General features: G+C 38.6%; 1 protein-coding gene and 1 long non-coding RNA gene across 6 annotated transcripts; one reads left to right on the top strand and one right to left on the bottom strand.

Moving 5' to 3' along the window:
- Positions 1-2882: 2882 nt before the first annotated feature.
- Positions 2883-7849, top strand: LOC131252780 (lon protease homolog 2, peroxisomal-like). 5 transcript variants are annotated; one of them, XR_009174687.1, is made up of 7 exons: positions 2883-2943; positions 3356-3576; positions 3709-3772; positions 4069-4159; positions 4858-5160; positions 5301-5495; positions 7629-7849. XR_009174687.1 is itself a non-coding variant. In XM_058253475.1 (6 exons), the coding sequence occupies exons 4-6, from the start codon at positions 5056-5058 to the stop codon at positions 6285-6287; spliced, it is 522 nt and encodes a 173-aa protein (XP_058109458.1). In that variant the 5' UTR covers positions 3122-3576; positions 3709-3772; positions 4069-4159; positions 4858-5055; the 3' UTR covers positions 6288-6517. The 5 variants fall into 5 exon arrangements, 2 of the variants coding, with proteins under 2 accessions (XP_058109458.1, XP_058109459.1); XR_009174688.1 differs by lacking the exon at positions 2883-2943 and having other exon boundaries at positions 3120-3576; positions 3863-4159; XM_058253475.1 differs by lacking the exons at positions 2883-2943; positions 7629-7849 and adding an exon at positions 6066-6517 and having other exon boundaries at positions 3122-3576.
- Positions 7850-8634: 785 nt separating this feature from the next.
- On the bottom strand, positions 8635-11464 carry LOC131253857 (uncharacterized). Its single transcript, XR_009175311.1, has 3 exons — positions 11231-11464; positions 10776-10981; positions 8635-8853 (listed from the first exon to the last, which is right to left on the bottom strand). It is a non-coding gene; the product is annotated as an uncharacterized LOC131253857 (long non-coding RNA).
- Positions 11465-15157: the final 3693 nt, after the last annotated feature.

Raw genomic sequence — 15157 nt, 5'->3', positions numbered from 1 at the left:
GGACGCCCCATGTGGGCTACCTGCTGAACTTTGGTCTAGCAGTGTGGCCCACCTACTCCATTCTGTAGTATGATGTAACCCTATGTGGTGGGGCCCTCTGACTTGATAGCTGGACCACTTGGGCTGATGTCCTAATCAAATAAAACAATTACTGGACTCCAATAAGCCCATAAACCTGTTGGGTTAAAAAAAATCCAGCAACTTGTTAAAATTATGATTGGCCTTTGGGCTAAAATTTTTCAGAATGACACTTCTATAGGTGGTTCACACCTCCACAAAATTTCAAAATTTTTGAAAACCTAAAAATATTTTAATTTAGTTAAATGAAACAGACTCTCCAGAAAATCGAACTGATCTGGACATCATATTATAATGGGCCGGTCTAGCCACCACCATGGTATGTACAGGTGTCCATTGGCCCTCAAATTTTGTAGGTGGGTCCTACCATGAGTGAACCACCTCTCTAAAAAATTTTATAATTTTTGGATACTCATAAATATTTTAATTAAATTAGGAATTTCAATCTGTACAGGAAGAGATGTTGTTGTCCATGCATTGTTTACCCAATAAGGTGGGCCCAACCTTCATCCAAGAGGGGGGAAATGGAGGTTTAGTATTTTCTTCATAAAATAAAGTAAGGTGGGGTCCATAAAAGTGGCCCATCCCTCAGAGAAACCAAGCTGAAGTGTATGTTTTCCCTCCATACATGTGGGTTGGACAGCCCAACAAAGTGGACCGCCCACTCCTATGGGCCTCCTTTTTGGGTACCATTTCATGGGCCATCTAAGGTATGAACCATCACACCTCACAGTGGGGTCCACACCTTCTCATTACACCCCATAATTATAAAGAAAATAATGGCAATCATGATCCAAAAATCCATGCCAAAGATTGAACATGACAGTCCATGCAACAGTCCAGGTTTTTGGACAGCAATACATGGCTGGACACATCAGCCTATATCTCAATAATCTCAGCCATAAAAAGGGTGTGTGGCCTTCCTCAGTGGGCCCCACATAAGTCCAGATCACATACTAGGACTAGGACACTTGCATGCATTGATTAAGGTGTCCAATGATCATGGAGTTAGGTGGTAAGAGCATCCCACCTTGCTGGATTTTTATTTTTATTTATTTTGGGACATCCAAGGCCCACTATAAATGGGCCACACACACATTATCATCCATACATCAGAGAAAAGAGAAGAAAGAAAGAGAGTAATCCGGCCATGGGGGTAGGGCCCCGCCACTAGTGGGCCCTCCCAAGAGTGAATCATACCCATACTACTATATTGATTGTACATGCAATATAAAATCACTTCATGCATGATCTATAATTGCTATGGATGGTTGGGATAATCCTTAGGGTCGAGATGACCTTAAGATGGAGTGGATCATTAAATACATCATGATGGGGTCTATGGAGAATGGCCTCATCATGGATCAAGACATGTATGTAAGATGGGCCAAAGGGCCACATCCATGGGATCAAATGGGATCCCCACCATGGATTGGTGGGTCCCACATGATCCATCTAAGAAGAAAAATAAGATCAAAGGGTAGAAAACAAGATTAGAAATTATATTTACCCACCTTAATGGATCCCACTCCAAGCTTACATCAATCTTCTCTTCATGTTCCAAGGGACATGTTTCAATGGGTGAGATGAATTATTGGAGGTTAGATGAGAGGGGATTTGAGGGAGAAGGGGCTGGAGAAAAGGAAAAATGGGGCTGGATTTTTTTCTAAGAGAGAGAAAGAGAGAAGAGAGTAGAGAGAAATGAGAGGGAGAGTATGAAAATTTGCTAGAAAAGAGAGAGAGGAAAAGTAATCATCACTCTCTCTCCTAGATAAGAGAAAAATCATCATAGCCTATGGTGATATAAACTATGTTGCTAGGCTAGAGTAGGGATGGGTAGTGTGTGGGTGGTGGGTGGTGTAGGATTTGGGGGTTTAGGTAGTGTATGGGTAGTGTGTGTTGAAATTTGTACAAAAAAGGGTGGCCACCTTGAAAAATTTACCCTCCACACTAGGTGGGCCACATGATCATGCTCAAAGGCTACAAATGAGATGCATATAACTTATGATCCACACATCGGATGGACACACAAGACGCATCGTTGGAACCGCGACGACGATGCGGTCACAATGGCATAGGTCTTAACTCGATCCGAGTCGAGTCTTCACGACTAGGCTCATGGATGACCGCAAATACTATCCAAGGGTTACGGGTCACCGGGATTCGACCGGTAGGATCGCGGGATCAAGATGGACGGAATGCATACTCACACACACATATGCACACCTGCGAACTCGGGTTGGGTCTCACAGAAGCACTGACAAATGCCTCGTCGTTTGTCCGGAAGCAAAAAAAAAAAAAAACATAGAGAGAGAGAGAGGTAGGGAAACGAGAGAGAAGGAGAGAAGGAAACCGATGAAATCCTCTCGCATCTAGGGTTGCAGAAACCCTAACTGGTTTTTCTATCCCTTTCTCTCTCTCTCCAACGCCCTACATTCTAAAAATCCTTGGAATTTCCATCATAGGTTTCTTCCACATGCTCCTTGATCTGCATTACTGGGATTTTCTGGAGAGAAAACGGGGGGTTTGTAGGGTTTATAGCTAAAAAAGAAGAGAAGCCTCTGAAATCGCGGTTTTTTCCTAAAATTTCGAGAAATTTGTTCCGTTTTCCTATTTGTAGAGGTGGATCTGACGATTGGAGATCTTCAAGGTGCTTTGTGTTTGTCACTTCAGAGTTTGCTAAAGAGAAATCGAAAGGTTTTCGAGTTACTGGCTTCAGTGATACTGAATCCTCGGAATTTTAGTTTTCCGATCTCCTTTTTGGAGACATCTACCATTTTTTCTCGGATTGGAGCTCAATCAGGGCGGAAGCTCAGATCTCTGGAGTTTCCAAACCTTTGGCTTGCTCATTTTCACTGAATTTTTGTAAGAAATCTGACATCTTGTGTTTCTTTCTCTTTTCCTCCAAAGGAATATGATCTTTCTTTCCTTTCCAATCTCTGTTCAGCTCTTCCTTTAAAGCTTTTCATGAGTTTCTTTGATATGTTAAAACTTTCAAAAGTTAAAGTCATCTTTGAACTATTTCTGTTGTTCAATTTCTTTATTTTACATTTTATAGGTTTTTCCTTCATTAGATTGATGTTCAGCTGTGTATCTAATTCTATTTAAATTAGATGTTGCAATGCTGGATATAATACATTTTCTTTTTTATTGGATGCTGGATATAAAACTTCTGTAGCTCCTAAGAAGTTTTAAATGGTAGGTGATCATTCTGCACTACTTACTGGATATAATACGTATGGTTCACTTGAGTTTTGATTCTATCTCATTTTTTTAGCTCGTGTCCTAAAATTATTTGGCAAAGAAAATGGACGGGGTGAATTTCTCATCAACATTACAGTGGCCCTACCTAGCTCCCATGGCAAGAAGTTCATGGGAAAGATTTCCGAAGAAAAGTCTGGTGGGTTTGTCACTTGTGAGAGCCATTTCGAAGAAAAGTGTGTTGACAATATAGTGGGTATTGCATATGTAATGGATATGCTGGATTATGTTGAAAAGGTTAGTTCTACTATGGTTTTAATTGTTTTTATTTCACTTGTGCTCATGAACTTACTTGCAATATGTTTAGGAGTGTAAGTGTTTACCACTCTTTCTATGGCATGGGACAATTTGATCAATTTGCTTTCGAAGGTTGATAAACTAGAAAGTTTTACTGTGGGAGCAATTGCGCATAAGCCTACCTACTTTGTACCTGGTAATTTTTATTTACATTTAATTATGTAGTTGAGAAACTCGCTACATGCTATCTGTAAAGTTGTTTTTGCAATTTTATTTTATATCACAGATTTAGAATGGAGCATCCATAACATCTAATGCTAAGTGATAATTGTTTATCCTTAGAAGCGCTGAATGAACTAACAGACAGTTACCCTACCTTGTATTATGCTGAAAGACTGCTATACTGTACTTTTGCATTATAAATTTCCATAAGGCTCTTCTTTTCTTTTTTTTTTTTTCAAAATGAATGATGAAATTTGGATGATATCACAGATTCAATGTCCGTGTGGAATCTGCTGAGAGAGTTCCGCATAGGAAGGTTCATATGGCTATTGTTCTAAATGAATATGGTGGAACTGTGGGAGTATGTTTACATCCTTCACATTTTCTTTAACAATGCTCATGAAGTTCAAAAGTTGTTCATGTTACTGTTTATGTGATTTTGGGTGTTAACTATTTTAATACTGTTGCCTCATTGATATTTTTTAACATCGAAAAGTAGTGAACAATTTTAATACTGCTATTTGTAATAAAACTGGTACTTACTCTGGTTGACTACCAGAACTTTTACATGGCGAGAAACAGCCACAACATCTTGCTTTCCTAGCTTGGTTTTTAGGAGGACGGACAAAGACTTGACATGTTGGCATGTTGGAGATGCATCAACATCTTAGGAAAGATAACTGTTAGCTGTCTCCAGTATCCATGAATGTGTGCGCATGCCTGCATATTTGTAGAGTATTTAGCCTCATTGCACCCTCTCCTGCTTCCCATTCTTTTGCACTTGCTAACATTTTAAATAGAATGTGTGCACATGCATGCATACTCTGTTTGAGGTTCTCTCTGTACATGCTAGCATAGGATACTTGGTTATGGGGTCAAAGGGCATTAGGAGTAGAATGTTACTGGTAGTTTGCAACTCTTTCAGGGATTGCCTACCAATTTTCTTTCATGGAACAGTTTTTCATTGGTCTGCAGATGACCATGTTACTAAATTAGGAAAAAAAAAATGATGTTAATATAATCTCACTGATCTATGTATGTTTGCTGTGATTGTTGTAGGATATGGTGAAGCTTGTGATTCAGAGATATACTAGAGAAGCTGGTGTGCAAAATCTAGAGAGAAACTTAGCTGCCCTGGCTCGTGCAGCTGTTGTTAAAGCTGTTGAGCAAGAATGTGCAGTTCTAGTCAGCAAAGATGTATACCCGATGGCAGAATGACTTCTTGATACAAGACTTGCAGATAGTGCTAAAGTTGAAATGGAAGTCATTCCAATGGGTGTTAACGGACATGAAATATCAAATGCTCTTAGGAGTACCCCAGCATTGGTTGTAGATGAGGCTATGCTGGAAAAGATACTGGGGGTAATATATCTTTTTTCTTGTTAGTCAAGAACCTCTTTTATGAAATTTTATCTTTATGCTAATGTGTCAAGTTTATGTTTTTTCATTCGTATGGTGAACAAATATGATGGTATATATTCTGGATTGACACTGGTATGCAGCCTCCTAGGTTTGATGACAGAGAAACTGCAGAACGTATGGCAACTCCTGGAGTATCAGTTGGGCTTGTCTGGACCTCCTTTGGTGGAGACGTCCAGTTCGTTGAGGCCACATCAATGGTGGGAAAGGGTGATTTGCATCTCACTAGCCAACTTGGTGGTGTTATCAAAGAATCTACTCAAATAGCTCTAACATGGGTAATTTTGTTCATTTCTTCTTATCCGACATGGATTGTTCGGTTCTTATGAGTCACAGATGCTAGCATGGTTTTAAATGGCAACCCCATTCCTCATGCATGCATCCCTTGTTTCCATGATAGGCAGCCTTTAGCTTGTGGTCTCAATTTCATGTTCAATTTTGACCTCGTCCTATTGGCTATTTCAGAAATCCTCATTGCTGACGTATCTTATTTGTTTTAGGACAGACTTCATCAGAAATGAAATTCCTCAACTGACATTCATTCATGACCCAAAAAAGAAAAAAGAAAAAGAAAAAGAAAAAGACTAGTCTAGAGAGTTCAAAATTCAAGTAAGAATTGAATCAGGCATGTAATGAATCATTTTTTGGAGATTCTTTAGGTATGGAAAATATCAAAGATTCTTTAGCTATGGAAAATTTCAAAGATTCTTTAGCTAAGGCCTGTAGTTGTGTCGTGCAGGCTTCTTTTTCAAATGATTGTTATATACATTTGGGATTTATCTTTCAATAAAAATATACGTTTGGGATTTTATGTAATTTATTTATTTAAATGTTCATTAATTTGGTAGGTAAGGGCAAGAGCAACAGATCTTAAGTTTTCAGCCGCTGGGGATATCAATTTGCTTGAGAATCAACATATTCATATACATTTTCCAGCAGGAGCTGTACCTAAGGATGGACCCTCAGCAGGAGTCACTTTGGTAAAATCTTTAGTTTCTCTATTTAGTCAAAGAAGAGTTCGAGCACGTACAGCAATGATCGGAGATTACTACCGAGCATACATAATCTAGTTTCTCTGTTGCTCCATGTACATACTACTAATTATACATGATATAGATTACTACCGAGCATACATAATCTAGTTTACTACTAAGTATACATATAGGTTATATATCCAAATTGATATTGTAATTTACATATGAAATGATGGGTGCTATTATTATAATCTTGCATGTTCGATTAACTGAATATTTATTAAAAGAAAACTAAGAGGGGAAACAAAATAGCTGATGGGATCATGGGAAGTTATCTAGCTAATACAAAGAAGAGGAATCCTCCAGCTGCCCTAAAAGGCTTCTATCTGACTCCTACTAAATGCAGCATCCGGCCTAGCCTGTTCTATAACCAACCATTTAGCCTTATGAAATGCTTGATTTGGACATAAGGATTTGTCATTGAAAATCCTGCCATTAGATCCAACCAAATCAACCAAGTGATGCACAAAAGCACCAAGCACCATATCTTCCTTTTCTTCCTACCCTTCCTAGTGAAGTGCCACATTGCCAACAACTCTGCAAATTTCCTAGGCATGGCCCAGCAAACCTCCAGTAGCTCAAAGAACATGTCCACACTTTCCTGGAATATGTGAAGTGTAGGAAGAGATGAACCACATTTTCCTCATTTTTTGGCAAAGGATGCATCTGTTAGGTATTATCATGTCTCTTCCTCAAGTTTTCAAGCATTAGTATCTTGTTTTTGCCAGAAAACCAACCAAAAGCCACCAACTCAGGGTGGATCTGGGAACTTCCAAATGTACTGGATTAGATCCTTGTGAGATTGCAACTGGGGATCATAAAGCATTAGGTAGAAGAATCTCACTGTATAAGCTCTAGTCTTACTAGATTTCCATACCCATCTATCCCTATATGAGGTGAGATGTTTGTGATCGTGCAGCATTTCCATCAACCTAACATGTTCCGTAAATCTCCTGATTGAGGAGATCCCTCTGAATGTTGCATTTTCATGGTTGATTTTACATAAAACGGAGAATAGATCATACATTTTAATTTTAATGTAAATTACTACTTAATCCACTATAAGATTGTAAACCATAATTTTGTGTTGTAAAATGATTCACATCATAAATGACCCATAATCCGGATTGTGAGATTTGGAACAGAAAATGTTTTTGGGGTGGCAATTTCTCCAGTCAAAAAAGACGCACCATTGCCAAGATTCCATTGACCTGATGTTCCAACAGGTTAAAAGCAGAGTTATTTCTATTTTTGTTTTTGGGTTCAGTCACTTTCTCAGGCTGTAATAGGGAAGATAGTACGGGGAGTTGTGTTCATTTGACACATAGACAGTCGCACATAAAATTATTGCTAATGGCGAGTTCTTCTTCTTTGCAGATGCTTTCAGACAACCGAACAAGGTGTAGTTGTTCATCAGCCAAGCAAAAGTCATACCCAAATCTTGCATTGTGACTTTGTATTATTTGTGGAACCTAATGTTGTGTAATAGTTTGATTGAGTTTGTTTTGAAAACTTTAAATACTAAACAAGTGAGATTGATTGTTTGATTGAGTTGTTAACTATTTTGTTGGTATTATGGCTTTCATGATTGATTGTTTCATGAGTGGATTGAATGAATGGATTAGTAGTTTAAATAAATATTTTAAAAAATTAAACATTTTTAGCCTCAATTTGTAACCGAGGCTTGGATTTAGCCTCGGTTGTTGAGAACCAAGGCTGAAATTCTCATGGCTAAAGGCTTTAGCCTCGGTTATTGAGAACCGAGGTTAAAAATAAATTTAGCTTCAATTGGAGGCAATCGAGGCTAAAATTTGGATTTAGTCTCAGTTGGAAACAATGGAGGCTAAAATTTTGATTTAACCTCATTTCGAGAAAACTGAAGCTAAAAAGGTCTTTTAGCCTCACTTGAAGAACCGAGGCTATAAAAGTCATTTTAGCCTCGGTTGCTAAAACTGAGGCTAAAGCCTTTAGCCACGAGGGTTTCAACCTCGGTTTGGATAACTGAGGCAAAACTGAGGCTAAAGGCTTTAGCCTCAGTTTTTAACCTTTTTAGCCTCAATTTTGAACTGAGGCTAAAGCGTCGGCTCCAGTGGCTCTGTTAGTTAAAACTGCCACCTGTCACACAGCAACTCATCCTGAAACATATATATTTCAAAGAGACCTATCAATTTGTTCCTTAGCGAAACCAAGTCCACTTGGTTTTAGCAAGTTCTAAAGCCTTGGTTGGTGTAGCACATATGTAATTTTCACTGTTTATTTAGATGTCTCAGAAGCCAACACCAATTAGTCTTTATAGGAATCATCCTTAGGAGAGACTCTCTGAATGATTGTACCAGGGAATTCTACCATACTCCATGCAGTTACTACTGCTTTGTATGGCTGATTCGTTCCCTCTCTCTGGATGTACGTTTTCATTTCACAAATAAATAAAACAGAGAGTGCAGTCCCATGAAAAGAGCAAAGTAACATTAAGGACTATAAAAAAATCAACAAATATAAAGGCTTGAGATTACGGTCTTGGCATTAATTAAGATGTACCTGTGGCCAATCATGAACCAAACGACAATTCCCTTCTCTCGCTCGAGTTGTTGGAGCTTTTCTCCTAATTGAACCCAATAAAAAGCAGCTCCAAATATTAGTGAAGATCAATGTAAGGCTTTTAACAAATTTATAAGTTATAGACTTCAATATGCCTGAGAATTCAAAATAATCAGTCAATATGACAATAAGATTTCTTACTAATCTAGATAAGCATTGTTACCTTAACTGGAGTAGCCCAAATTGCATAAAGTGCAAGACATTTCTCTTGAATTATGAGTATGCTAATAACATGTTCTTACTAAACTAGCTAAGTAGATTGTTATATTACCCATAATAGCCAAAAGTTGCATAAAGTGTAAGACATTTCCCTTCAACTATGAGCATGCTATCCTATTACCGATAAAAGAGAACTAGATTTGACATTGCAACCTATATAGTCACAAGAATCAGTAATGATAATTGGTGTCCCTTGTGAATGGATGATAAATGAAATTGGAATAAAAGAAAAGGTGTAATCTGTGGGGATTGCTCCATGAGATTTTAGGTCGATTGGATAATTTCATAACATCGACACAACATCAAGGAGTGCCTCCTCGTGTGGGAGAAGGTGATGTAAACCTTTAGCGACTCAAATTTTATGAAGAATTTGAGAATTTCAAAGCACAAATCTAGGATTCATTAAAAGAAGTGTTTGAACATCCGATGAATAATGTATTGGGCGAAAATGCCATAATCCAAGAAGATACACGTGGTATGGCCCACGTGAGTTTTATAATACCGTGATTTTTTGGTTAATTCTTTCATCCTGATAAGGCACATAGAATGAATGGAGATGGCATATAAAACACCGCTGTGGGTCCTACACAAAACTAATGATGGGCATTTCATCCCAACTGTTTCCTGTAGCATGGGCTATCTAAGTTTTGGATAATCATGATTTTTGGGTTCAATGGTTAGAATGACACTGTGTAACTGAAGGGTGGGGTTGGATCTCTTGAAAGTTCCACCACTAGCTCTTGGTTTGCAAAAGTAACCATGGTAGGTACCTAGCACGGCTCTGCAAGTCCCAAAAGCAGCACTCTAGATCAAGAGTTATTAATGAATGCAATAAGATCAGGGACAATCTCCCACCAACATGGTGGTTCTTTCTTCCCTTGTTTTTTAGTTGGAAGATTTTCTTATATTAGGGAACCACATGTTTAGATTTGCAAATTTTTGCATTGAACATTGTGTTCTTGACATACTGTTACAAACTTCTTCATGGATGGATCAATTTGTAAAAGTCCTGCCTGACAAAATAAAAAAGAACATAGGCTTACTAGAAAAGAAACACTTATAAAACAAACAAGAAACCCAACTAAATCCAAACAATTTATCTGAATAAATCTAAATTACCATAGAAACCCCATACAAACTATAACTAAAACCTGGGAAATAGTTGAAACATGCACCAATTATAGCAAAAACTTCTGCCACTTGTCATTCAAACTTGTACCAAATGCAAGTTGAAACCAGTTGCAAAGAAAATCTATTTTTCATCTGATCATGTTTTCAACAATCAGTCGAAAAATGAAGAGTTGAGATGGGCAGTTGATACTTAACTGCTACATAGGCATGCAATAGTGAATTGAACAACCAAATTGCAGTTACCTTCCTTAGTAGTCATGTTGATTGACCAGGCTCCATGTCATAAAAACATTACTTCCATGTTGGAATTCAAACAAATATGACTACAATATGACGTCTTCACTAAAATTGCTAAGGAAGGTAATCACAATTTGTCATTTTCGCTCTACTGAACAAATTATAACAGAGTCCAATTCAATGGTGAGTCCAAACGCAGCTTAAAGAATGGAATGGATACTGGGGGACTACTTGCAGCCAACATCATCGAATTGTCAGTTTTAAATGATCATACAGACATATCAATCATAAAGTAACTTACTTCATTACATATTCTATTGAAAAGGTTGGGAAATTAACCTTGAGGCATCCAAGTCTCTCTGATTGAATCCCGTCTTTTCCTGCTGCTAAAGGCGGTATTAATTCCAATCACAATGAATGCCTTCTTCCTCGTGGCCTCACGAGAGTCCAAGGCTACAGGAGAATTGCTAAGGCCCACCATCTCCTGAGAACTCCAAGCAGCAGCCAGCTCCATCTGAAGCATGGAAATTGTATTGTCCAAAGATCTAAAATTAAGCACCAAAATAAATTAATTTTCAAGAAATTGTAAGAATAAATTAATAAATATCCGAAGAAATGGATGGAAAATCCGCTACTCATTGAATTGCTTCATGGGTCTTGAAAAGCTCCCCCATAATATCTTTATCTTTCCCAAGAGTCTGACTTAAATAAAAAACAAGATTAAGGGAATCTGTGCAAGGCGAAAAATCAACGCCATAATTTTTTTTTTTTTTTTAAACCAATGGCATACTAACCCTCTTCGTCTCACATTCCTCAGAGACCACCAATAGCTCCTGCTCTTTCCTCTGCCGCGAGATGATCTGATTATTCGATTCTGGTGGGGCCCATACCCTGTAATACAATCGAAAGCATACTCAATCCAATGGTCGAAAATTTTGAAATCTTTAGGGAGTTGAGATTAGGATTAGGTGTAGGTTTAGGTTTAAGGATTTGAGAATACATTTAGGTTTTAGGTTTAGGTTTATGTTTTAGGTTTAGGTTTTAGGTTTAGGTTTAGGTTTAGGTTAATGTTAGGTTATAGGTTATAAGTTTAAGTTATAGGTTATAGGTTAAGGTTTAGGTAATAAGTTTTGGTTTAGGTTAAGGTTATAGTTTTAGGTTTAGGTTAAGGTTTAAGTTTAGGTTATAGGTTTAGGTTTAGGTTATAGGTTATTGAGAATAGGTTAAGGTTTAGGTTTAAGAAATCGGGTTCGGTTCAGGATCGGGTTTAGGTTTGGGTTTTCAAGTTTAGGTTTAGGTTCAGGTTAGGGAGTTGAGATTAGGATTAAGTGTAGGTTTAGGTTTTGAGAATTGGGAATACATTTAGATTTTTGGTTTACGTTTAGGTTATAGTTTATAGGTTTAGGTTTAGGTTTAGGTTTAGGTTAAGGTTTAGGTTATAGGTTTCGGTTTAGGTTAAGCTTATAGGTTTAGGTTTAGGTTTAGGTTATAGGTTTATGTTAGGTTTAGGTTTAGGTTATAGGTTTAGGTTATAGGTTATAGCTTTAGGGAATTGAGAATAGGTTAAGGTTTAGGTTTAAGAAATCGGGTTCGGGTGTGGGATCGGGTTTATGTTTGGGTTTTCAAGTTTAGGTTTATACCTTGTAAATTAGGGGGACCTTTTTTACACTAGCCCTGCTTTGCAAATAACAACTGATGCTACTAGCATAGTATTTGGCACCAAGCTAGAAAAATTACAAACAATCGTTATCACCAGGGTGCAAAAATGGCCAAGAATATGTGGAAGATTTCATAGTTTAACTACAAAGATGCAACTAATACACGAAGGAGAGAAAAGGCAAACCAGGCCCAGTTGGTGTAGTGATACAATAATAAGTACACCCTTGTCACGACTTTAGTTTTTAAGTTTGGTTTTAATTTTTATCACTTGAAAATCATACGAATACCACATTGGGGAAAAAAAAGGACAATGCAGAAAGCACCCATCACAACAACAAAAAAATTAATTCCATCCATTTAGGATAAAATGATTCAGAAAATCATAATATTAGGGTGTCTGCACTCACGGAAGGCTACAGGCAACACATCCCTACTCATTCTTCCACAGAAAAAACATAATTGTAGATAACTATTAAGTTAAATTTCAGTATATAGGGAAGAAACAAAGCTCAGCTTTCAATTGAAATATATAGATCAATGCTATGAATTTAATCTGTGGAATTGGTTTTTTTTTTTTTTTTTTTTTTTTGTTCAGGCAATTTCAGTAACTAGTATCAAAGTGAGCACAAAAGCAAAGTAGAGAAGATAATGGTCCAACACCAAAATTTAAAACTTCTTTAGATATTATATGTTACTAATTAGCCTGCATTTTTCAACAAGGATTTACAGGATGACTTTGGGTTGGTGGAACATACATCCAAGGGGTGTAGCCTATCACATATGTAGCCGCTCAAACCTCCACCACATGACCCTTGTCACTTGAGTTGGATCCTTCTCATAGCTCCATCAGCCCCTTTCTAGTCCATGAAATGAAGACAACTGGCCCTAGAGTCCACATTACCTGCATTTAGAAAATAAGAAAAAAAGAAAATTCAGGATAAAAGCCGTAGCCATAGACCTATTACAAACAGGGAGCAAACAAATGCCACAAAGCAGAGCCTCAGTCAGTTACTAGCATGAATATGAGCCTGTCCGATAATGGTGTTGCCACTGTGAATGAGGAAAAGGCGACTCTATTAGACAGTTAGAATCACAAAGAGATTAATGCTAGTAGAGATCAGTTGCCTGTTGGGAGTGGCGACAACCTGATAGGCACTTTGGTCGAAAATCCCTCTATTCCTTTTCAAGCTGACATGGGTCTTGATGGGACTGCCATTCTGAATTCAATGACTAGGGAAGAGAAGATGCCAGTTGATCATCCAGCAGGTGATTCTAGAAATGATGTTCAAGTTGTAGAGGAAGATAAAGCTTGTGATTCAGGAAACCATGTTAAAGCTGCAGGTGAAGAACATACTGCAGCAAATAGTAATAGTTATGTCGAATCCAAGTTACTGGTTGAGGATCATTCCTCTGTTTCAGAAGGCCAAAACCCAGATGCTCTTCTTATCAAGCAAGTTGGTCATCCCCTGACAGCTGCTGCAGGAGACGGTGGTAACTTGGCTGCGGTGGAGATGGAAGAGAAAGCGACGGATGAGGTTAATCAGACTCAAACAGCTGCAGGGAACATAGAAAAGGTGATGACCGATGAGGTTGATCAAATTCAAATGGCCACTCATTCTACATCAGATGTGGGTGGAGACACGAAATGCAAAAATATCGATCCAGCTACTGGGATCGATGCTGTTCCAAATGAGAAGGCCATGGAATCAGATGGAAAGCTGGTGGAAACCATTGCGAGTTTTGAACAGGCAAGCATAGAACTGGATAGTGAGAGAGTGCTTCGATGCGTGAGTATGCAGATGCTGAAAAAAAACTTGCTGTCAACCGTTCGATGTTCTCGGAATTCGACAAAACCATTGATTCAACATTCTCTTCATAATCTTAAAGGTCCATCAATGTTTTCTTCACAATATCCACGGCCCATGAAACGAAATCTTAAAATCCCCAAATCCCCAATTTGTAAAATCAGAAAAACCCAAATTCAGGGTCCACATTCAAATCTGTAAGCCCTAAAATCCCCAAATCCCTAAATGAGGGTCCATATTCGAATTGGAAATCCACAAATTACTAAATCCCCAAATTCATAAATCAACATTGAGATTGAGAGAGATTGAGAGAGAGAGAGAGAGAAATACCTCGCGGTCGAGGATGGGCAGAGAGAGAGAGAGAGAGAGAGAGAGAAGTGGAGCCATCCGAACGAGTCCCTCACGCAGTCGAGGATGGGCAAGGAGCGAGAGAGAAAGTGGGGAGAGTTAGAGAGAAAGGAGCGAGAGAAGATAGAGAGAGAAGTGGTGCGCGAGAATGAAAAATGCAGTGGGCGGGCTCCTTTTTTTTTGTGCACGCGGCCGCCAAACTGAGATGAACGGTTTTGTTTGGCTTTGATACCATAGGAAACGACCCACCCAAGAACACTATATTGTCCGCTTTGCCAGAGGGCTCACGGCTTTGTTCTGGGGTTGCCCCCAAAACACATTGTATCCTTAAGGTGTGAACCCCACATATAACCACCACAACTTCCTACGACTCTTCCAATGTGGGACAAGTTTAACCCCCACTGTGTACATAGTAGCCTACTAGCACAGTAACTTACCAACCACCGGTAGCTCGCCCAGGCCCTTTTAGGCCCTGGCCACATCAGCATCCACCCACGTGTGCCCGCCCACATGTACAACAATGACGGGGCGTCACATGATGGGTGATGGGTGTGAGTGATGGGTGTGAGTGACATGAGGGTTGACTTTGGGGAGAGTTTCTTGTCTTGGGGAGAAAGAAGGTATGAGTTGTAATGGGATGTGTACATGACTTGCCTTCCATTCAATTCAAAGAATTATTTAGGGATTTATCCCAAAAAATGAGGCAAATAGAAGACTCAAATGGACCACACCACAAATCAACAAAAGGCACTTAATCTCCATTGTTTCCTATGGTGTGGTCCACTTGAGCTTTAACTTTATCTAATTTTTGAGCTAACACATTAAAATGATCTGTCAAAATGGATGGACGGCTTAGATTGAATACAAAAATTGTGGTGGCCCCCCCATAGAACTTCTAAGAGACCATCC

The sequence above is a fragment of the Magnolia sinica genome, chromosome 8 (genome assembly GCF_029962835.1).
Source record: "Magnolia sinica isolate HGM2019 chromosome 8, MsV1, whole genome shotgun sequence".
Classification (NCBI taxonomy): domain Eukaryota; kingdom Viridiplantae; phylum Streptophyta; class Magnoliopsida; order Magnoliales; family Magnoliaceae; genus Magnolia; species Magnolia sinica.
The sequence above is the reverse complement of the archived record's forward strand: the minus strand, read 5'-3'. Positions and strand labels throughout refer to the sequence as shown.